Here is a 22,567-nt window from a genome sequence, read left to right as displayed (position 1 = left end):
GGTTTTAGGATAGCGCCCTGTTAGGATATCAGATTTTATCCCGACGTAAAGCGTCGGAGTCTCACATATCCATATCAGGCGACTGAGTCCGCTTTGGAATGTTTCAGCCAGCAAGCCAAGAAGATATAAGATCGTTATAGGAGCTCGTCACATCAATCCATGGGTAATTATAAATGGATGGAATACTCCGGCAAACTGGTTACCCATACCAGGCCCTTAAACTAAGGGTTCATTTGGTACGTTTGCTGTAGATATGGCGGAGCATGGAGTTTAGGTTGCATGTGATAGATGGATATCTGTAAGGGACAGTGGTCATAGCTGGTGCTGACCTAGACCATCTGATATGAACAGTTGTTACGTCTTAGGATGTATATAGAGATGTACATGAGTGTATATTCGCGATTTTGCAACGCCCCAGTTGGGTTTTTAAGAGGCGATCTTCGATACGGGGCTGGTTACGGATGTCGTCCCGCTCCCTTTTGACGTAGACAAATCCACTTTCAACGATCCTTCTGGCGCCCCAATGTAGGTGTAGCGTAAGGAGTCCAAAGCCGCCCCAGATACTTCCACAATCTTCTCTTCGCCTGGGACCAGATCAAACCCGTTATCGCTTAGTTTTACCTGACGAGTCTCCTCGAAGACAAATCCCTTTACAGGGCGGGTTGAGGATATGACAATCTCGCTGGTAGATAAAGTTTTGAATTTCACGTCTCGATCGGAGAAGTCCAAGTACTTCAGCGGCTGAGGCCATGCGTTGTCAATCGCGATCACCTGCTTATCCTCTCTGGCTATAGCATGGATTACGAAGGGATCGTATTTCGCTATGTCAAATAGCTGCCCATTAAATTGGGAACCAACTGCAGGGATAACACAATCCTGTAGGACCTCCGTTGCGGCGTTCGGCTGGGCAGACACAGTATCGAGTTTCAAGGGGGATTGAACATCTTGGCCTGTTCGAACCGAAATAAATCGTACGGTGATTTCAAGTTGCGCTGTTTCCTGCCAATTGCTTACGACCCAAAGATCGAATTTCGTGTCTTGAGCGGGCACAGTGGGATCGGCATGACCGGTTGTCCACTCATGATATGCTCGAGACACGCCCACGGCCAGTGGCTTCAAGGCGTTAGCAATTGCGTAGAAAGCCGGCTTTTTAACGAGATAATAATCGACCACTGCCCAGCTCATCGTCGGCCAACAGTCGTTTAACTGCCATACCAATACACCTCCACATTTACGGGCCCCTGGTTTGCCCCATTCCCGGCGCCACGTCTTATATGCAAACTGCATAGTTTCCGCTTGGACGACCTGTGTGAGGTGAGTATATGACGTGAGATCGTATTTCACTAAGAAATTCTCCGCGACGTATGTTATCATACGGCGCTCATGGTCGATAGCTTTATTCCGAAAATCCATCATCATGGATCCTGGGTGCTGCTGTTGCGGATCTTTGATCATGCTACGAATTGTTTCGAGATGCGGATAAGCCTCCATTCCAAACTCGCTAATAAACCGACCGGAAAGTAGATAAGTTTCCTGGTACCTATTCATTGCGCCATGCCATACTTCAAATTGTCAGCCCGAGGGAAAGTGGTAACGACTGGAAATTCATTGCTTACTATTCCATTGATGAATGTCTCCCACTGTCTTATCGGTAGTATGTTTTCCATCTCCCCAAGGGCTACTTGGATGATAGATCATGAAAGGATCCTCTTCTTTGACTATCTTTGGTAGCAAGTACTCGTATATATATCGGGCTGGAAAGCTTGACTTCAGCCATGATTGGGGATCTTTGTCCTCATAATCATAATCAAGATGATAGCGCTCCTGGACCTGGTAGTCCTCGTTGTTTCCAGCCCATATCACTATAGAAGGATGGGGCCTCAGCCGACGCAGATTTTGTCTTGCTTCTTGCTCGACAGATGCCAAATAAGAGGGATACGTCGGATAGCTGGCACATGCGAATTGGAAGTCATGCCACACAAGAACTCCCAACTCGTCGCAAGCGTCAAAAAGAGTATTATCCTCATAAATCCCGCCTGTACTTGCTAGTTAGTGATCCTAAGTTGATTAAAAAATACTGAGCTTATCTCTTACCGCCCCAGATTCTAAGCATGTGTTGGTTGCCTTCTACCATGAGCTTTATCCAGTTGTAGTACCGTTGTGGTGAGATTTGCGACAGGAAACTGTCAGCGGGGATCCAACATGACCCGCCACTGAATATGTCAATTCCGTTGATACGAAAGTAAAAAGACTTGCCAAATTCGTCCTTTTCCTGGATCAATTCACTTCGTCGGAAACCAATGAGTTTCGCCTTTTCGTTACCTATGGGTATGGTCGCTTTTAGCTTGTAGCGGACTTGCCGGCCGTACCCAAACGGATACCAGAGTTCTGGGTTGTCGATTCGGAACTCTGTTTCCGCAAGCCCATCAGAATCAACAGCGCATTCTTTTCCCCAAACTGTCGTCTCCCCTAACGTTACCGAAAGTGCAATTGACCTTTGACTTGCGCCTGTAACCCTGGCAAAGATACGACCTGAACATATTTTCAAATCCTCACTGACTTCATAATGAGTCCAGACATCGTCGATTCTCGAGACATATTGTTCCAGATAAATCGGTCGCCAGGGCCCAGCCGTCATCAGTATCGGACCCCAATCCCAACCCCAATTATACTGGGCCTTTCTCACAGGAACACGACCGACTTCGGTTTGCCGTACATAGAACGTGTGTTCGTGGCTGTGCTCTTCTACCAACTTCCGGCCCCGCAACAGAGCGGAATCGAATTTTATTTCGAGAGTGTTTCTATCCTCCAGAAAGTTGGAAATATCTATTCGGTGGGATAAGAACATGTTTTCTGACTTGAGAATCTCCTTTCCATTCAAAGTCACAGTTGCAAATGTATCCAGACCCTCGAAGACGACATCGGTGATAAGCGGTTCATCAGATACACGAGATGGGGGTTTTGTGAATTGGACTTTATACGTCCAGTCCTTCTCGGCAACCCATTGCACTGCTAGTTCATTAAGATCATCAAACGGATCTGGGATTCTGCTCATCGATAAGCTTTTTTTCTCTCGCAAGAAGGGTCGTGAAAGTGCCCTCAGGCGAAGAAGGTTGCTCACTTGTTGTTGGCTAGCAAGTCTAGATGAACTTGGGTTGGGATTTTCTGCACTGGGAGCCAGTCATCTGAGGAGTTGTCGCTTTGCCGAAAATTCCAGCCCTGATCTAGATTATGCTTCGTAGAGACCATTGTAGGTGAGGATATACTCGGTGACACCCAGGATAATGGGGAGGGGGTTCAATTTAATAGAACGGATTCTACCAGAACTTTTATTTTATTTATTTATTTCTTTTTTTATAAAAAAAAGATCTTTCTTTTTTCCAAGTTAGACAAATCCTCAATGAGTTCAAAGTGCAAGTGTTCAGGAGAGCAAACGAGGTCTATAAGTGTTGCTGTCTACGGCATCCCCTCAGTACACTGAGCCCCTCATGAGTGAACAGTGCAAATTCCCTACATCGGGGATACAGAGACTGAGACATATTATAGTTCAGTTTCACAGCTCGTAGATGCCAATTAGGTGCCTCATATGTAACCTAGAGTATTATAAAAGAAGGTACCTATAGGCTATAGCTACCTTGCTAGGGGATCGATAGTAGGAATGCTGTTTCCGGTATACGGAATTTCAATTCCTCGTGCGGGGTGACCGTGGAACTTCTGGTTTGTTGCGATACCTCTGTCGTTGCATGATAAATCTTGATCTTAATGGATATATTGAATTAGAGGCTTGTCTTATGCAGCGCTCTCACGATGACTCCACGTTGTTACTTTATGCCCCTCAGAGCCTCCTATCTGACCACATCAAAGCTGCCTTCAATAAATGAGTGGTCACAAATCTGTGACTATGTCCCATTGCATTGATGTTCCACAATTTCAAAAGCCACCGGAAAACGAGCCCATCACCGCCGGCACCAGCTCGCCTCAATAAGTCGTGCTCGGAATGCACCAGGTACGTGACGCTAAGGAAAACCCCCTTTTTGACTGGATTACCAAGACCTAACTTGTTATACTAGGCGAAAGGTCAAGTGTGATGGTGGCCACCCATGTAGGCAAGTAGCCGCATCCCACAGATTCCACAGATGGTGAGGTGTATTAATACATATCATAGCTCTTGCACGTATTACAAGGTCTCACATCTATGTAACTATCGGCAGCGAAATAAGAGGAATGCTGTCAGCAGGAGGTAACCATCATAATCCCTTCTTCAAACCGACTTCTCCTCATCGTCGAACTCCCTGGATTCTACCCAGCATATATTTAACTTGCTTTACTTGATTTAGTACCCTTGAGGAGGTGTCAGATCGACTAAGATCACGGACAGAGATTCTCGAACAACTATTCCCCAACACGCCCGTGGACGAGCTCATTGGCAAGAGTCGCGATGAATTGCTCGACATCCTGCGCGTAGAATTAACTCCTAAAGGGGCGTCGGTTGACTTGTTTAGCCGGCCTGCTGAATATGCTGAGGCAGCTGATGATTCTGCTCAAGTATCTGAAAATGGAGAACCTGTGGCTGATCGGCAATGGAACGAGTCAAGAAACCAGGCGCCTATTATGCAGGCTGCCGATGATATCAACGCTATCAATCTTGCAACTGACAAACACCGCCGCTCTTATCTTGGTGTGACTTCAATCAGTGCCATTCTCCGAACAATTTTCCGATTGTGTCCCTCTGCAAAGCATCGCGTTGCCGAGCAAGCCAAGAGATGGTCCGAGAATCCTATTCAGCCCCAACCTTACCATCAATCTCAACTTGTACTGTCTATGAGCGGTGAATCCGCTACCCACCTTCTCAAAGAGCAACGGTGTATCGACTTTTACTTCGAACACATCCACCCAATCGTCCCTATGCTGGATGAAGAAGACTTCCGGAATTCTTACTCCTTGAAGCACCGCAGAGATGCCGGCTGGCTTGGTCTGCTAAATATGGTGATCACTCTCGGCTCCATAGCCTCTGGAAGTGATACCCTCCATGAGCAGTACTACGAACAGGCGCGGAATTACTTAGACCTTGATAGCTTCGGTTCTGGGAACTTAGAAAGCCTGCAGGCCCTCTGTTTGTTGGGCGGACTCTACTTACACTATCGAAATGCCCCGAATATGGCCTATGCTATCCTCGGCGCTGCGCATCGTGTTGCCATCGCTCTAGGGCTACATAGGGAGTCAAGACATCGAAATACCCATGCGACTAGAACTCAGGAAGATAAAACGTCGCCCAAGCAGAGCCGGGCCGAGACGAAACGTAGAACATGGTGGAGTTTGTTCTGCCTAGATACTTGGGCAAGTATGACCCTAGGTCGGCCAACATGTGGCAGATGGGACAGTAGGACAATGGACACCCCGTTCCCTACTCTTCTAACTGAAAATGACTACATGGCAATGTCATTATGTGCTAGCCTCCAGTTCTGCCTAATATCCAACCGCATACAAAATCGCTTCGCACGACTCAATCGACTTACCATGACCGAGATAACTTCTTTTGACGAAGAATTGCAAGCGTGGTATGCCTCCACACCTCTAATCTTTCGGTCAATGTCAAACTCATCATCGCGCTTCACTATTGCGCGGGAATTCAGTATGTAGTGTTCAGCTACCCTTACCCCTTTTCGTCCCATCACGGGAGACAAGGCTCCGTACTTGTCAACTACCTCTAATTTAAGAGAACGCTCATTGACCTCTTTGATAGTGCGCAATCGGTACCTAAATATACGTTTAATTCTACTGCGATCTCTGATATTATACTTTATACATAATCGCATTCATAAGGATCAGCTCGGCGCCCAAGAGCTTCAAATAATTGATACATGCCGACTTGCGGCCGGTGAAGCCATTGATTCGATAGCACTCCATTGGACGCCGAACAGAATCCACGTCTGGAACTCGGCTTGGTACCTCTTCCAAGCCTGCATGGTTCCCCTGCTATTCATTGTGATTGAACAGCCGCGTCCAGATACGAATGCCGAATCGCTAGCCTCTGCTCGCGCAAGTCTGGTCAAAGCGCTTGAAACTTTCTCGGAAATGAAACCGTGGATGCGGGCTTCCGATAGAGCATCGGACATAATCTCAGCGATATATGAAGCAATTACCGGCGAGGTTGAAGTCGCTGGCAAAACTCCGTACCAGGATGGAGACTCGAGTTTCTTCGGCTGGTATGATGAACAGCTTGCTGCCGACCTGGACTGGGGTTCATTTCTGATGGACGATGATCTCCAAGGAGCTTTCCTCACAGTTCAATAAAGCGAGATGTAAGATAAATAGTGTATTGAGATAGTCATTTCACCTCGCAGCGATTTGGTCACCGCCTACCAAAATAGAATGTAAGGCTTTTATAGCTGCATGACTCCCATGTCCTATTTGATGGTGTATTGATCAACCATATGATCAATCCTAAGATCTTTCACAACTTCGACTGGAGTATCCTGTCGACATCCTCAAGACCTGAAGGCCCGCCAAACAATCCTGAAGTTAAAGCACTTGTATTGATCTATCATATAATTAGTCTAGATAAACAGAAGGGATACGCACCATGTGACTTACATGTCGTGGGTTCAGTTCCGATACGTTCCTTACTCCAAGTAGCCTCATCGCTGTTCGGGTTTCATCCGCGAGAACTACACCATGTGTTAGCCATGGGTGAAGAACCTCCTATGAACTGCATATCTCCTGGATACTCACTCTTAAGCACTCTCTCGACACCCTCTTCTCCTCCGACTGAGAGTCCATAGAGAGCCGCTCGGCCGATCCCGACGCCCTTAGCCCCTAACGCCAAGGCCTTCACAACATCCGTACCTCGCTTAACACCTCCGTCAACAAGCACATCGACGGTATCGAAAACCTGCGGACAGAACTTCCGAATCTCCAACAGGACTTGAACTGGTGGGGGCGCCGTATCAAGGGCCCGACCGCCATGATTCGAAATGATAATCCCTTTAACAGCAGGGAACAGCGTCGCGGCGTACGCATCTTCGTGCGTCTGGATCCCCTTAAGTACAATCGGCAGCCTCGTATGTCTACCGAGCCATTTCAGCGTCTTCCGCCACGTCAACCCGGACTCCGTACCCCACGCCTGCGGCGGCGCCCCACCCGCCACCTCCGCCATCTTGAAGCGCTCGTCCGCCTCGCGCTTCCCCGGGAACGGCGCGTCGAGCGTCAGCACGATGAACTTTATCTGCGGGATCTCGCGGATCTGGGCGAGGGTCCGCTCGGTCGCCGCGCGGTCCTTGAGCACGTAGAGCTGCCAGGCGAAGACGGCGTCGGGCCCCGCGCTCACGGTGGCCCGCGGGGACAGCGACGCGTTCTTGCTGATGATCTGCAGCGCGTGGGATCTCGAGCACGCCCCTGCGATCCCGGCTTCGCCGCTCGGGTGGGCTAGACGAGCCACGGCTGCCGGGGAGACGTAGATTGGTAGGTTGACTTTGTTACCCACTAGCGACGTCTCTAGGGAACACTCCGTGCAGTCTACGAAGACGCGTGGTCGCAGGAGGATGGAGCGGTATATTTTCCCGTTGGCTTCTTTCGTGATTTGGTCGTCGGAGGCAGAGGCGTAGTATGATATTGCTTTCGGCGATAGACATTTCATCGCGTACGATTCAATCTCTGCCACGCTTAACATTGATGCAAGTGGGGGCAATGTGATTGATGAAAGCTCTTTTGATCCTAATTGCGAATCATCTTTAGACTTTGGAGCCTTGGAGTCCTCGGCAGCATGATCTGACTCAATCGTTCCTATTACCTGGTCTGGTGCTAGATACTCCTCCAGTATCTCAACCGGGTGGACAGAATCGAAAGCCGCGGAAGCATCTTTTCCTGCGTTTTTTAGCAGAATACTTCTACCTCCTGGGTGTTTTGGGACAAATGAAGTAATCTGATCACGTCGAATCAGCTCAGCGCTCGCGGAAAATTCTAGCCCAAACTTGAATAACCTACATCATATACCTTCCCATGCAAGACCATCCAGCAGCTCTGTTCAGTCTTGTGTCTACTCACTACAGGATGTTAGTAGGTCCCTAGATAAACTTCTAGTATAGTAACCATAATATACCTTCTGCTAAAGTCCATATTGGATTCATATTGACTTAGCTTTATAAGCTCACGAAAAAGATCAGCCAACAACCCTCGATGTAAATGAACCTATCGCATATTAAACGCCTTCGCCAAGCGCTATTCGCTCCCGAGCTTACTAGCTTTCAGGGGTTGAAGCTATGAGTGGTCAATTACTCGAACATTGCAGTATAAACTCTGTCAACAATCCGGGACCCATACTACTTGGTCGTGGGTCGATAACTCGTTCGACCACTTTCCACTTCAGGCAAAAGGGTTTATATAATGCCGCATTCAAACCTACCTATCTACCTATGCAGAATCTAGACACCCATTAAATCAAATCCGAGAGGGCCAATCACAACTAATTTGGAGTCGCAACATGACTCCAGATCGAAATACTAGAACCGCTTGGCTCTGCACCTCCCGGGGAATGCCCCACGGGGTTTTCATATAGTATGTGCCTGGGGGCTTACACCGTAGGTGAACATCCGGGATCGATGATATTTCCCCACCTTGTATAGCGTCGGTATAAGACAATAGCTCCGCGCCGATTTTCTTTCAAGTCTTCCTGGTTCCTAGCTCCCTAAAACAAGAAAACTTGACCACCATATGTCGAAAAAAGAAAATGCTGGAGACAGCCAAAGGAGCGTCTAAGGCAACCTGGGAAGGACCCTCTCGAGTCTCGACCTCGAAGTCCTCGCCGTAACACGTTCGAGTAAGCATATGCTCATGTTAAAGGTGGCGTTTCCGCGGTTTGGACAGTTCAGTGGAAATAAGTACATCGCTGCAAAACCGAAGGTTGAAACTTGGGACTGAAGTATGACTCGAATAAGTATCATCACTTATTATCTTCCCATTATGCGAGAAGATACTGACATCACTGCCATGGGATGGGTATTCTCGATTGGTGGGGCCGAAAATTCCTTCTAGGTAGTACGTTGGGCATTCCCATCAGTCTGGCTTTTGTAGCTGCTGGTGCTGCTGGTAACAGCACTGCCGCCACGATGTCAACAGTAGGTTTCATTTTTTTCATTTTTCTTCGGGTCCATCTTTGCAGCCGGTGAGTCTAGCCATCTATATCCCTGACGCAGCTTCTCACATACTCTCAGGCTACACCCTGATGCGGACTAAGGCAATGAAAGTAGAACGGGCGAATGTAATGGTAGACGGAGTGAACCCGTTTTAGGAAAATAACTCGCCTCACGTTAATCAACGCATTACAAGCACAGATACAAGACCTATTGATCTCAGTTTTACTGTACGATTTACAGTTGATTAATACCGTATATTAAATAAGTCATTACTGATTACGACTATAATAGGCTGGTACCTATACAAGGTAGGTATGCTTTGACCTACTTCTTCTGGTCATAGAATTCCTGCACCCACTCTGCCATGTTGGCAACCTGCGCATCGGCAATAGCTTTAACGCCGGGGTTGACGGCCCAGTTCTGGCCATACAAGTCAGAGCAATGCGTACCCTGTTCCACGAGTCGGATAGGGAATTCAGGGGTGCTCTCCTTAGGACCGCCAGGGCGGAACTTGGAAGAGAGAGTTGAATCGCGCCACGGATCCCACTGACCATTGGTCATCATCAGTCGCGTAACATTGGTCTCGAACCAGCCGCCGGTGTACTTGTTCACATCCTCTGCAGACTTGCCCTTAGCAAGACCGTACTCTCTTTCCGGGAACCAGAGCGCGCATTGCGAGCGCCAGTAAGCTTTGTTAACGAGACGTGAGACGATGCTGGGTCGGCCGATAGGGGCACCATCTTGCCAGTACTCGAAAGGCTCGTTACACAACATCCAGTTCCATTGACGGTTGCCGGCGTTGCGCGGTGAAAGGTCGTGGTATATAGGGTTGGAGGCATTCAGCGACTGGAAACACTCGGTGTTGTTTTCGCCTTTGAAGTACCCGTAACCCTCGCAGGTTCCTGGTAGTCCGATCTCCGTAAACCATTTCGCATAGCCGTTCAAGGCCTTGGTCAAGCCAACTCCCTTAGGACCAGGCACAGGATTAGTAGAGTTCGGCCAAACATTCTCGATGTAGTCGCAGAATCGGTAGTAAGGGTTGTATCCAAGGACGCTGCTCGAGTAAAACTGGCCCGACTGCCATGTCCATGGGCCGTTCTCAAGCGCCGCAGCGAAGTCGGCATCCTTCAGGTTGCCCAGCTTGAACTTGTCCTTTAGCTTGGCTTTCTCCCTGGGGCTGCCGGTCAGGAGAACCAAGTCGACGTAATCGATGACAGTAGTCAAGTCGGAGCTGCAGTTTTTGGGCGTCGCTTCCAGGACGGGAACGAAATATTGCCAGAAGTCCCCAATAGCTTCGACCACTCCGCTGGTGCCATAATACGCCCAGAAAGTACCAGGGTCTTTGGCAGCAACCCACCCGGCCAATGCGCCGGGATAACTGCCACCAGTAAAGATCCAAGGGGCATCCTTTGCACGACTTTTTCCAGTCTTGTCAAAGGGCGCATCGAAGTTGTTGGCGAAATAGGTGTTGTCCTTGATAGAGTTCTCGAGGGTAAGGTATTGGAGGTTCTCGGTAGTCAGGCTGTCAAATGGAGATGAATCGCCCCAATATCGGTGCTCGAGAATGACAACTGCACCGCCGAGCTTCTCTGCTAGAAGTCCAGTAAGACGCTGGCTTGTAGTATAGGATTTATTGAAGTTATCAGCGGCCTGTTCGCCTGGATTGACAAAAATGATTGGCGACCCAGGTCCCTTCCAGTACTTCGCTCCGTACCAATATCTCTGCTCGAAAGTGCCGAGATCAGGGTTGGAATGATCGAGTAGCTGGGGGAAAGTACCCCAACCAGCGGTGCCATTGCCAGCTTCTAGTACGGTGACTTCGTCAATTGGACCAAGCTCCATACCGGCTTTGTTTTTCAAAAAGCCGGAGACCCCAGCTGCCAGCAACAACTGGGCTACACCCACGGAGAACTTCATCTTGGCAATGTGAATGTGGTTCCAGGCACCTGCGGAGGTGAAGCTGAGAGGGATTCTTTTCTCTCACCTAGGGGACCGTGGGAGTCACTCAGTTTTTATATTTACTTCGTCCCCTGTTACCTACATGGTCTTCTTCCCTCGCGCAGCTTATCTTCCAACAAGCCGGTACTATCGCGTGCTTGATCATCTTAGCGACCTTCCCTTTTTCGTTAGCGATGCGCCCGCACGGTAGCACCGACAAGGATGTGAGCAAGCCTTCCGCTTTGGGGAAAGATGTATTGTACCTTACAGGACCTGAACTAGGTAACAGTTGGCACTAATACAAGAACAACAGACGTAATAAGATTTGATTGGGAGGTGATAAGATAGGTAATTTTTAGAGACAAAGGTATTTGTCGTTGATGTGATTGGCTTAGAATACAGGTATATCGGACTCGGGAATGTCGAACCCAGAAGGTATTTGTATTGTACCGTCCGGAGAGTAGGTATACGTCGGTGATACATTACATTATAGCAATCACAATATACTCCATAAATATATATTCGAGGTACATCAAGTGCCTAACCTACTTGAAATACATACTACAGTTATTCATTTTCTATGCTTGGGTAACCCCTGCCTCAAGTGCCTAGAAACCAGGGTATACTTTTTATCCCACGCAACTAAAGACATAAATAAATTCAATGCAATTAGCCATAACAAACCACGAGTTGTCTATTTTGTCACAAAGAAAAGTTTATTTGAGACGCAGCACAATTTCATTGATCATCGTACAGGTACACGCAGTATCTTGGAGACAGAAATTTCAACCTAGTTGTAAATTCATATCTTTTAGTCGCATACTATTATTTCTAGTAATCGCTAGATTATTATCTAGCCGTTCCTATGTAAGTATCTTCAACCCTGTAGCAGAGCTCGTAGTCATCCAAGATGCCAACCTCAAAGCAGCAAGCAAAAGGAGAGACATCAAACGCCGTCAAGAGTCGCTGTATGAAACGTAATTGTCAGGAGTACGCAATGGGACGAGGGGAACATTCACGCTGCCGTGCTCATGCGGACGAGAGAAACGAAGCTCATCGGCAAAAGCTTAAAAAGCTTCAAGCAGCAGGCCTATGTTATGACTGTGAGGGTCGAGCAATGGATGGAGATATAAGATGTAAAAGGCATTGTATCCTAAAGAAAATGCAATCAACCGCGCGTAGCAAGACTTTTTATTATAAGCAGAAAGCCATGGGGAAGTGTGTCTCGTGTCAGAGCCAAGCGAAAGAAGGGTTCATATACTGCGAAAGGCATTACATTGCTAAGCAAGTATGGAACCGGAAAAAAGCTCAAGAGAAAGCCAAATTAAAGCAGCAATTGACTGGAGAGGAATTACCATCAGAAGGTGAAGAGTCCAAGGTCGAAAAATCGGAGGTGGAAGAACACTCCATATCTGGTCAGCCATCAAAATTGCCTACGCCAGAGATTGGTTACGAAGAGGCAGAAGCAGCGAAATTACTTTTGTACTTTCATAAAAATCTGACTACCTACCTAGGCAGGTAGTTTATAAGTCCCTGTAAGAGGAGGTAGTCGTCTTTAAAATTATAATATCAAGAGGTCGATATCTCTTCAACTGGTTACCTAGGTAGACTTAATTTAATATAATAGTTCAATTAGAAACATATTCCACTGGATATATCATGCTATTCTGCTAAGCAATCTTCAGAGACTCGGTAAGAGATATAATCGTAGTCAAAGGCGCCTGTGTTACATGTATCTTAAATTCAGTCAAATGGGGGACCGAGCCGCTTCATACTAATATACAGTCTAATCGCAATGCGCACTGGTTCCAACAAGCCACTATACAGATATATATCATGGGGTTTACGGTTAATTTGCATTACGTGAAGCTCGCAGGACCGTCAAGTTATAGCTGACGTGGAAAGAGCAAATGGGAAGCTTAAAGCTGGTGCGAGTACATCATATTTGAGAACCAATTTTGCTAGCTTAGGTAGGTATGGTGAGAAAAAGAACTATAAAGCCAGTATGTCGTTGTTAGCCCGCACAGGGGTCTTCGCCGTACTCTGCTAGTAGAAACCCCGTAAGCTCAAGATTAAGCGCCAGGCGAGCAAATGAAGCTTGCGAACGCCACGATCCAAACCGGTATTCGAGCCGACTGATAAGCCCGCCAAAACCGGGAACCGTACCGTGATCGATTATCTCGTCGATGTCGTACACGAACTTCCTCTTGAAGAAACCGTCTAGGTAGTCCTGGTTGACGACCAGCGGATCGCCGGCAATCAGGAGCACCCGGCTGGCATGGCCTGGAACCTCCTCTTCCCCTATCCTGTTCCTGTTCCACTGCACTCTTGGAAATTTGCCTTCGATTATGATTCTTCCTTGCTGTATTGCATTGTAAAGCACCTCCGCGTCCTCCCGTCTAAAGAAGCTAATAGAAGACGCGGCGGTACTGCTGGTTTCGTTGGGGCCGTTTACCACAGTTGAACGGACCCTGCCCGTCTTTCTAATTGCAGCAAGGAGTTTGGGAACAGTTGTCGACCCGGGAAGTCCAGTAATCCATAACGACGTATTCTTTTCCTCGGCAACATCTGTACCTCTATTAATGGATAAGTTGCGATCTCCTCGGTAGTTCCCATTGCATCGGTCCGTCTTTCGAGAGTTGTCGGCACCTGTCAGTTGCTCAGACGGTTTGAAATATCGATGGTCCATCTATAGAATTAATTTTAGCAATTGGCTTAAAGTAACCTTGGAGAATATGAAAGATTGGAAGTTATACGTACAGTAGGGATTGGCGTGGCCATTTGCCTAAATGCGTTGGTATTTGGTTGGAATATATTGCTCAATTGGTCCATTGCTTGATTTATACGATTGTCGTTGACACAAGACACCGCCTGGATTATTGCGTGAGCCTGAGAATTGTTTGAAAAAAAAAAACGTTGTTGGGCTACCTCTTGGGATTGTTAACTGATCTTAACGCTTTCTGACTTGAACCTAGGGGAATAAATGCAAAATGGAAGAGAAAGGAATATCGTAATTGATTATATATATATTTTCATGTCCCCTGGGGTGAAGAGAAGCGCATTTGGAGAATTCAGCGTTTGCATCTTTTACATCAAAGTAGCTCCAGCAAGATGCGAAAGTCACTTAGGTACCTCTAACAAGAAAACGTAGTCACCAGAGTAATTAAAGGGTCATGTGGGATAATACTACAAATATGGTTTCCTTGTATTGAATAGCAATGTTCATCCGATATCCTGTCCCAATTCACATAGCCTAGTTTCATATTTCTCTAATTTACCCTTACATTGGGTATCTACGCCTCCCGTCCTACATGATGGACCATCACATGGTTTTGCAATAATTTCCACAAGACAGATGGCAAATTGTCAAAATACTTTACAGGAGAGATAGGTCATCTACAATGATTGCAAGACATTTCAGTTCAAACCGCCTTTATCTGCATATAAAATGCGGTTACATATTAACCTCCAACGACATGAAGGCTTACTCTATTAGCCCTTTTTGCTATCTTGTAGGCTGGCTTTAGTTACAGGTATACAAGATCACCCCTACAGCATTGAAGAGGATACCCTTTTTACCTACATATAGGTGCATATACAAGGAAAACACAGAGTAGTACTACATCGTTTTTCCTGTAGATGTCTTTTGCATAGTTATGTGCTAATAGCCCCTGAATAGACGACAGGACTCATATACCTCTCCTATATCAAAAGATGAAATGCATAATTACCTCGATAAATCGCATTTATTCATTGTTTTTATTATTATTCCTCTATAATGACCGCAGTTTACAGTAACTGTAGCAAATTTCATGACGGAAGCTGCACAACATAGATGAGTTGGAAGTTGCTATTGTTATTTCCGCCGTCAGCACCTGAGATACCGAAAACTCCACACAAAACATCCATGACGCACGTAATACGGAGAACGCTGCTACCACGATTACGAAAGTTAATTCAAGTTATAGAATATTTACAGGTGTCTAGCATCTATTATTACAAATACAACATTTCACGCGTTCCTTCCCCGCCTGTATCATACTAGGTACGTTAAAATTCAACGTCTAGTGAGACTACCTACCTCCTATCTATCTAAGTGTATATGAAATATTCATTCTTCTATATCCAATCCCAACGAGCGCACCCTGGGCATCTTAATTCAGTAAACATCGTTTCTCTGAATTCCACTTAGGAGCAGCATTTTCATTACATTGCATATTGACCAAAGCTCTTCATCAGTACCCATGATTCACTATCGCGTAAACTACACATCATTGCTTCCCAATCATTTCGTTTACTTTAGCAGCTAGGGAAAAAGTCACCAAGTAAGTTACTGTATTCTTTACGGCAACTGATTTTGGTGTGATTAATTTGAATCCAGCTGTTCTCTTCAGCTTTCTCTTAGGGGCATCTTATCAATAGGTACTCGGCGGGATACCTAACGTTTCATACGTGCGAATCGGTATCTACCTACCTAACTACCTCTCGACCAAACGAAACTCTTTCAACGAAGTATTCAGCAGCTTCATACTCCAGCTACAATGGATTGTCAGAACGACTCTAGCCGTGTTCTCAACATTCCCATTAGCACTCAGTTTCGAGAACCATGGTTCGACATGATGGGTCGGGCTATCCGATTCCTTCAAGCTACCGAAGAATGCAACGAAAAATCTTGCTACCAGCTAAAAGACGGCCCTAATCTGCAAGATTACGCATACCAGGTAAGGAGCGGCGCTAGAGATATTTTTTTGAGCCATGCCATGCGGATTCAAACCTCCTGGGAACAATTCTTACAAAGTGGAGTAAGTTTTGAGTGTCTCATAATTACTCCCACCAAAACTTTGTAAAACACGAGCCCTAACGTTCTTCTAGACGTTGGAAAGGGAGGCAGCGCTGATACATGAATATGTATTGTGTTCTAGAGTCCAAAGCCCGGGGGAGACCAGCAATTCTACTGCGGTACCAAAAAGTACTGAAGAGTCCTATACAAAAGTATCGCCTCTTCTCAATTTGCCATGCGAAGTGTTTGAACGCATTTTCCTATACGTTGTAGGACGCTACGAGTTGAAAGGCGAAACTCTTCGGCTCAGTTTCCACACATACTCAGGAAACCTCTCGACCCAGTTAATTTTCTATAAGCCTCGGACCTGGGGTAACCTAGCAGTTTTGCAGATTTGCCGGGCCTTCAGAAATTTGGCCATCTTCTACTATGGAGTCCCTAAAGAGGAGAGCTTGCCATTCAGCCCACAGCTAGACACATTATTCATCCGCGGCGAAATGCTGGATAAGTTTGGCGGATAGTATCAAGTCCGCGGCGTTGCTTATCTTCCAAATCTCAAATTGCAGAGTTGGAGCAACAGTAACCTCTGGCTGCGCTATGATGGGGCTTACTTCATCAACGCGGAAACGTACGGTGTGAAGCCATGGAGCAAAGTCAGGAAGATATCCAACGAGTGTCTACGCAGGCCAACTGAGATTACAATAGATATCCACAACGGGACCATATACAAAGAATGTTGGCTAGAAATCTGGTACTGCCTCGGCCGCCTGTTTACAAACGCGAGATGCTTGAAGTGTCATATTAGCCAGCCAGATCGCTGCTTCCTGGAGACATTCGAAGAAGAGTACACAGAGGGAAAGGAGTTCAATTTAAGTCACGACTTCTATGCTTTGCATGGATTATTCGTTGCGATAGGTGATGCTCCCGCTGACCATCTTTTCCCCAACTTGAAGAACCTGCAGTTGGTAAAGGTTGCAGACCTTTGCACGCACCCTTGGATCGGGTGGCTCTCTTCTCTGGAAACCCGAAATTACATGGAACGGCTTCATATGTGGATGATTGACGGCGCGGACATCGTCCAGCGATACGGACAGGTGGCACAGGAATAGGAGTATCGCAGTTGAAACAGTGGTAAACATAGTCTAGGTTTAACTACAGGTAGTTAATATTTCAAAAGCAACTTTCTTGAGAGTCCTCTCACGTTTATAAGGTGAATGAGGTATAGTGAAAGTGATAACTACCTGGTACCTAACCTAGGACCTAGGTACCTTGTAGTCTGGAAAAGGGGTATTTAAGTGGCTTACGTAATCTGGTCAGTAAAACCTATGGGCGACGGAGAAAGTACCCAAGTACCCAGGTACCTACCTCTTATCAATTCTGATTCTGTGTCAAACATCACATCAACTTCAACTTCAACTCCAACTTCAACTTCACTTCAACAGCTCTCAATCCGTTAACATCCAATCCTCAACTGCTTCATACCTTCCAATTCACACGTTCCTAGTAGCTTCCTTTTTACCAAAACAAAGGCTACAAGGAAACATTTGTCAACATCAATGGCAGATAGGTCCGCATCGCCTCGCGCGGCGCGAGGCGATGATTCTCCGCCTCCGCGCAAGCAGAACAAAAGCGACAATCGAAGCCAATCGCCACCTAGCCATCGCGATAGACGAGACAGAGACGACTATCGAAGAAGCGACAACTATCGATCGCGCGATGATGATGATAGGGATCGAGCAGCAAGACGTGAGCCTTGGCACAGCCGAAAAGATGGGAATAAGGATGACTCCGACCGATTAGGTCGAGACGCGGAAAGACGTCGTGACGACCGCGGGGAGAGAGACTCGGACCGAAGAGGTACAGATAGGGATGAGGGTAGAGACCGGGACCGAGACCGACCCAGGCCAAAAAAGAACTTTGGCGGCTTCAAGTTTAAGGAAAAGCGCCGCGACGATTTGGAAGATAGAGATGATGACCGACGTGGTAGCTCGTTTAGAGGTTACCGAAACCGTTCGCCATCTCCGCGACGCCGAGATCGAGATCGCGATCGCGAACGTGACTCCGGTGCGTCTTCGTCTAACAAGAAATCCAAGTCGAAATCTTCCGAAGGAGATACCTCCAAGCCACCCGTTCGAGCACCCGCAGCTCCCTCCGGCGGCGGCGAAGAGATGATTATCGTGCACGTAAACGACCGACTGGGCACTAAGGCAGCCATCCCGTGTTTCGCTTCGGACCGCATCAAGGAATTCAAGATCATGGTCGCGGCGCGCATCGGCCGAGAGCCCCACGAGATCTTGCTGAAGAGGCAAGGACAGCGGCCTTTCAAAGACATGCTTACTCTCGCCGACTACGAAATTAGCAACGGGGTCCAACTAGATCTAGAAGTTGACACTGGTGATTAATCGGAGAGAGGACAAGGGGAGTTGGACTTGTCATTACGAATTGTATAGGTCGTATGGTACAAGCACCGATATGCTTGCTTGTATTATGAATCTGCTATGTATTAAACGGGAGCTTGATACCCACCTGGCAATATAAATGTCCAAGGTTAGTATTATACGGGCTTTATTCTAATGACTACCATATTCGATAGTCTCATAACCAGTTCGAAAAATGAAGCATGTCTCTCAACCCGCTTTCATAAGTCCCTAGTCTCAGCCAGACTCACGATGCTACAGATAATAAATAGCACGAATATTACTTGTTATAATGAATGGTAAAGGGAAGCAAATACTGGCATGAGGACCATACTAAGACCCGATTTATATACCCTTTAAACATCAGACAACAGTTGACAGATACACCGCTGAGCCAAAAGTGTATTTCTTAATAGCACAAGTGCTATTACAGTCTATCTGACTATGAGTGGTATTACCACCTCATAACAGTTTTCATCATGCCTTCTAAGAACGGGTGCCCGACTACGAGTCAGATTATAGCGACCACCTATATTACTCACGACTGTCGTTCTAAGAATAGCGAGGTGAGTAGCATAATACAGCTGCTCATGTAATGGTAAGCATGAAGCTGACTATTTCTTTCATAAAAGATATTAAAAAATCCCTAGGCAAGGCGATTGTACTCCATTTGGCATAAATTGCTCCTTTGTTCCTTGTTTCCTTCCACTATGCACTGAGTTGTATACTATCCAAAATTTCCCGGATATTGTTGCTTAAAAGAACGTGTCACTAAACAAACTTTATCTAGTAACTGAACAAGTTTATACTCCGCCGACTTATCCCCAGGTGCGTATGTTGTATATAACATCTCCCAATTTCCCACAAAAGCAGCTTCACGTCGCGGTGTATTTCGAGGGTTCCATCACAGATCTAGTAAAAGCCATGCAGCAAGAAAACACGCATTCGGGGTCCGCAGAAGAGTTGACTACACGTACCCTTTCAGGTGATATCATTCTCGCTATCGCTAAACATGTGCGTGAAATAAAAGCGACCGTCCGTTTATCAGGAACATGTCGCTTCTACCATGGGCTTCTCGACCCATTCATCTATAGGGCTGACATGCTTAGGGCGAAGCGATCATACCTTCAAAGTAGGCAAGTAGTAGGTCGGCGAACGGTAGCCGAGAAGATAGCCCTTCATTGGGCTATTGCGCAAGCCGATGATAGAACTCGCATGACTGTGGCTCAGAAGTCTATTAAGGCAGCGCTAAAGTACTGGCCGGAATGCTTCGAAGTTACTGATTGGGACGGGGCTCGCATGACACCACTTCACCTGGCAGCCAAGCATGGCGTAGAGGACATAGTTCGGGAGCTTACAGAAGCCTACGGCCCCGTTGATATGGAAGTCAAGGTGAAGTCCAATCCAAACTTTACCCTTCGCACATATAAACTCGCTGAGCCTCGGCGGTTCACTGTCATTCCTCTCTCTGCGGCCATTATATACGGGCACGTAGGCGTTGCCGAGACTTTAGCTCGTCTTACAGGCGAATTGGAGGAGTGCGAGACGAAAAGGGGGATTTTATCACCACTAAGGTTGGCAGCCCTGCACAAAATGCCATCAGTTATCAAAATACTGCAAAGTCGAGGTTTCAAAGTTGGAGCACACAGGGGTTTGGTATACGATAAAGGTCTGACCTCCCTTCACTTCGCAGCCGCTGAAGATAACAACGAGGAGACTCTTCAATTATTGCTCGATACCGGCTACAGCCTTGACTATGTCAACCATGGAGGGTGGACTGCTTTCGAGACCACATTGGAATTTCGATGCCTAGCAAATGCCGTGTTCCTCGTCAAGGATCTTTCAATGGGGGAAAAGCTGAATATTGCCAATCACAATTTCGGTCGCCTTTTGAAGACGGACGTTTTTTTGCCCGTAACTAAAGCATTGTTGGAAGGTACCAAAATCCACCGGAAGCAGGCTCGTCGGCACAAGAGCGCCATGCGAAGGGTTATCAAAAAAATCAGGGGGCTTGAGGAGGCGCAAAAGACGATGAATTTCTTAATGACTCACCCAAGCATCAATTTCCCGAAAAATATGCATGAGCGCTTGGCTGAGATGACAAATAAAGCTATTGAATACCAAAAGGCTCGAGAGAAATTTTTAGAAGATCTAAGGGCGCCCCAGTATAGATGGCATAGAGGAGGAGGATAGCTACAATGACGATGATGACGATGGGTCCGTAAGCCCCTAAAGAGAAAAAGTCATGTGACCTGGCGTCGCGTCTCTGTGATGTCAGACGAGGGGCAGACGCGCCCTTTGAATGACATGGCGTATTGAGTCACTACGGTCTTATTCATTCTTTATCATCTTCAGCTTCTCATTGTATAACAACTACCCAGGTACCTAAGGTTAACTCAATCTCTTAACTTTCTTTTTAAATAGCAAGTCTTCTTGAATTCATTCCATAAAAGCAAAGTTTATTATTAATAGAAAACATCTTCCAATTTGTTAGCAAGTGAGAACACGTCCATCATATCATCATGGCCGTGGGTGTAAAACGCAAGCGCACCGATGAAACCGTAGACGATACCGCTGCGGCTCTACCGCAAAAGATAGCGAAACCTATTCCCGATGAGACCGCGCTTGAAAGCTCCCTTTCTGTCCCGGAAGACATGGAACCCCAATTAAAGCGCATCACGGAATCGGATCGCACGCCTTTCGAAAAGAAAGTGGTGAGTGATCCCCCCCCCCCCCCCCATTCCTCTTTAAGAACTCCTCTGCGCGACCCTACGAGATGAACCATGAACACACATAACATAACATAAACACCTACCTACCTACCTAACCTAAGAAGATAACTTTCACAAACTCGCTAACGCCCTCAACCCTTGCAAAACAGTGGACTCTCCTATGCCAGATCCCGCGGGGCCACGTATCGACGTACGCCCTGCTCGCCGCGTACCTGGGCTCGTCGCCGCGCGCCGTGGGGAACGCGCTGCGGCGCAACCCGTTCGCGCCCGAGGTGCCCTGCCACCGGGTCGTGGCTACGGGCGGCGCGCTCGGCGGCTTCAAGGGCAGGTGGCCGAAGGACGGCGAGGGCATCACGCTCGACGAGAAGCGGCGGTTGCTCCGCGGGGAGGGCGTCAGGATGGACGGGAAGGGCAGGGTGCTAGGCTCGCCGTGGGTTGCGTTTGCCTAGGTAGGTACCTACCTAGGCACCTACCCAGACTAATTCAATATCCACTTGAATTGAATAGGAGGGAGAAGGTTGTCAACCAATGGATGTAGCGAAGCTACTAGAAGGCGCCCGGACCGGACTAACCAATGGCGTATGTAATGTATGGTTTGAGATGAAATGAGATGAGATGACGGAAGCCTTATGAATGGTAGCGTCGTTCTATTTGGGTAGATTATGAAAGTCCAGCTGATGCAGATGAAACACGAGAAGAACACTCTAGCCCAAATCAAATGATAGATAGGTACAGGTAGTTAATGGAATAAATGGTGGTGTGCATTCCAAATGAATCCTCTTTGCTCTCGTCCACGTCCACGCCCACAACTTCCCGCCATAGATCCTCCCGGCCACACTCCTCAAAATAACACCATGTCGAACGCCAGCAGTGCGAAATTGCCGGAGCGCGGGCAACTAGTCCTCATATCGAGCCGAGGCAATCAAGTTACGCTGCTGGTTGGGCCCGATACCGTCGCCCGGCAAGAATCCGGCCCCGTGAAATCTAAGCGCAAAGCCGATCTCGTCTACAGGACCGAATGCGAGTACTTCATACAACGAAACGGTCCCAGCAGGCGACTGTGTCACACATCAAGCATCGAAGTGGGAGCAGCTCTAGGCTGCAGCATCGTCTTCAGCGGCGGGGGAGAGCCTTCTTCTTCCTCGATCCTCTGGCACATCGTTGCATTTCTAGCCGGAGGTGCGCTTGGGATGATACTACACGACTTGCTTAAGTTGCATTGAGCATGTCTTTCATTGCAGCACAACACTAGGGATGGACGGTGGGTTGCGTTGCGTTGCGTCAACGGCTGTACTGGAAGAGCAGGGCAGAGATACCAGTTGAAGAGCGCACGCGCAAAGGTCTCAGCAATACAACAAGTCCTTACATCGACTACAGGTAGTCAATTAAAACATTTATCCTATTCTCGATATTAGGTAGTGACAGCGCAAAGTTTGTAAACGACGTAAAGGTAGGGCAGCAGTAGGAAGCTATAGCGGTACTAACAACTCCTGGAACAAGTAATAAACCTTGAATACGTCGAACATCCTGATAAGAATGTAACAGGTACGTAATTACGGCTTATAGGTT

At 47.2% G+C, this 22,567-nt stretch overlaps 11 protein-coding genes across 11 annotated transcripts; 7 read left to right on the top strand and 4 right to left on the bottom strand.

Moving 5' to 3' along the window:
• Window positions 1–16: 16 nt before the first annotated feature.
• F4812DRAFT_467326 (glycoside hydrolase family 2 protein) lies at window positions 17–3,249 on the bottom strand (the record flags this gene model as incomplete). Its single annotated transcript, XM_047938639.1, has 4 exons — window positions 17–1,562; window positions 1,617–2,036; window positions 2,095–3,047; window positions 3,122–3,249. 4 exons carry the CDS (start codon window positions 3,247–3,249, stop codon window positions 427–429), a joined length of 2,637 nt encoding a protein of 878 aa, XP_047793430.1. The 3' UTR covers window positions 17–426.
• A 668-nt stretch (window positions 3,250–3,917) lies between these two features.
• On the top strand, window positions 3,918–6,294 carry F4812DRAFT_449366 (fungal-specific transcription factor domain-containing protein; the record flags this gene model as incomplete). The annotated part of the gene is made up of 5 exons (XM_047935966.1): window positions 3,918–4,006; window positions 4,071–4,106; window positions 4,166–4,240; window positions 4,338–5,632; window positions 5,744–6,294. 5 exons carry the CDS (start codon window positions 3,918–3,920, stop codon window positions 6,292–6,294), a joined length of 2,046 nt encoding a protein of 681 aa, XP_047793429.1.
• An 80-nt stretch (window positions 6,295–6,374) lies between these two features.
• Window positions 6,375–8,438, bottom strand: F4812DRAFT_166744 (FMN-dependent dehydrogenase-domain-containing protein). The gene is made up of 5 exons (XM_047929883.1): window positions 8,099–8,438; window positions 7,984–8,042; window positions 6,733–7,921; window positions 6,595–6,668; window positions 6,375–6,541 (listed from the first exon to the last, which is right to left on the bottom strand). Exons 1-5 carry the CDS (start codon window positions 8,124–8,126, stop codon window positions 6,455–6,457), a joined length of 1,437 nt encoding a protein of 478 aa, XP_047793428.1. The 5' UTR covers window positions 8,127–8,438; the 3' UTR covers window positions 6,375–6,454.
• A 1,017-nt stretch (window positions 8,439–9,455) lies between these two features.
• F4812DRAFT_449364 (peptidase S28) lies at window positions 9,456–10,973 on the bottom strand (the record flags this gene model as incomplete). The annotated part of the gene is made up of 1 exon (XM_047935965.1): window positions 9,456–10,973. One exon carries the CDS (start codon window positions 10,971–10,973, stop codon window positions 9,456–9,458), a length of 1,518 nt encoding a protein of 505 aa, XP_047793427.1.
• A 660-nt stretch (window positions 10,974–11,633) lies between these two features.
• F4812DRAFT_412809 (uncharacterized protein) lies at window positions 11,634–12,674 on the top strand. Its single transcript, XM_047932731.1, has 2 exons — window positions 11,634–11,936; window positions 11,998–12,674. The coding sequence occupies exons 1-2, from the start codon at window positions 11,733–11,735 to the stop codon at window positions 12,589–12,591; spliced, it is 798 nt and encodes a 265-aa protein (XP_047793426.1). The 5' UTR covers window positions 11,634–11,732; the 3' UTR covers window positions 12,592–12,674.
• Window positions 12,675–13,076: 402 nt separating this feature from the next.
• On the bottom strand, window positions 13,077–13,901 carry F4812DRAFT_467321 (uncharacterized protein; the record flags this gene model as incomplete). The annotated part of the gene is made up of 2 exons (XM_047938638.1): window positions 13,077–13,758; window positions 13,830–13,901. The coding sequence occupies 2 exons, from the start codon at window positions 13,899–13,901 to the stop codon at window positions 13,084–13,086; spliced, it is 747 nt and encodes a 248-aa protein (XP_047793425.1). The 3' UTR covers window positions 13,077–13,083.
• A 1,709-nt stretch (window positions 13,902–15,610) lies between these two features.
• F4812DRAFT_455222 (uncharacterized protein) lies at window positions 15,611–16,958 on the top strand (the record flags this gene model as incomplete). Its single annotated transcript, XM_047936787.1, has 3 exons — window positions 15,611–15,871; window positions 15,942–16,369; window positions 16,430–16,958. The coding sequence occupies 3 exons, from the start codon at window positions 15,611–15,613 to the stop codon at window positions 16,956–16,958; spliced, it is 1,218 nt and encodes a 405-aa protein (XP_047793424.1).
• A 266-nt stretch (window positions 16,959–17,224) lies between these two features.
• On the top strand, window positions 17,225–18,609 carry F4812DRAFT_166676 (ubiquitin-like protein). Its single transcript, XM_047929881.1, has one exon. It carries the CDS (start codon window positions 17,406–17,408, stop codon window positions 18,249–18,251), a length of 846 nt encoding a protein of 281 aa, XP_047793423.1. The 5' UTR covers window positions 17,225–17,405; the 3' UTR covers window positions 18,252–18,609.
• Window positions 18,610–18,645: 36 nt separating this feature from the next.
• Window positions 18,646–20,588, top strand: F4812DRAFT_166673 (ankyrin). The gene is made up of 2 exons (XM_047929880.1): window positions 18,646–18,864; window positions 19,057–20,588. The coding sequence occupies exon 2, from the start codon at window positions 19,101–19,103 to the stop codon at window positions 20,457–20,459; it is 1,359 nt and encodes a 452-aa protein (XP_047793422.1). The 5' UTR covers window positions 18,646–18,864; window positions 19,057–19,100; the 3' UTR covers window positions 20,460–20,588.
• On the top strand, window positions 20,584–21,773 carry F4812DRAFT_166682 (methylated-DNA--cysteine S-met). Its single transcript, XM_047929882.1, has 2 exons — window positions 20,584–20,980; window positions 21,148–21,773. The coding sequence occupies exons 1-2, from the start codon at window positions 20,789–20,791 to the stop codon at window positions 21,445–21,447; spliced, it is 492 nt and encodes a 163-aa protein (XP_047793421.1). The 5' UTR covers window positions 20,584–20,788; the 3' UTR covers window positions 21,448–21,773.
• A 79-nt stretch (window positions 21,774–21,852) lies between these two features.
• On the top strand, window positions 21,853–22,221 carry F4812DRAFT_467320 (uncharacterized protein; the record flags this gene model as incomplete). The annotated part of the gene is made up of 1 exon (XM_047938637.1): window positions 21,853–22,221. One exon carries the CDS (start codon window positions 21,853–21,855, stop codon window positions 22,219–22,221), a length of 369 nt encoding a protein of 122 aa, XP_047793420.1.
• Window positions 22,222–22,567: the final 346 nt, after the last annotated feature.

The sequence above is a fragment of the Daldinia caldariorum genome (genome assembly GCF_022478825.1).
Source record: "Daldinia caldariorum strain CBS 122874 unplaced genomic scaffold F4812scaffold_2, whole genome shotgun sequence".
NCBI classification, from domain to species: domain Eukaryota; kingdom Fungi; phylum Ascomycota; class Sordariomycetes; order Xylariales; family Hypoxylaceae; genus Daldinia; species Daldinia caldariorum.
Note: the sequence above shows the minus strand (reverse complement) of the source record. Positions and strands in the feature narration are given on the sequence as shown.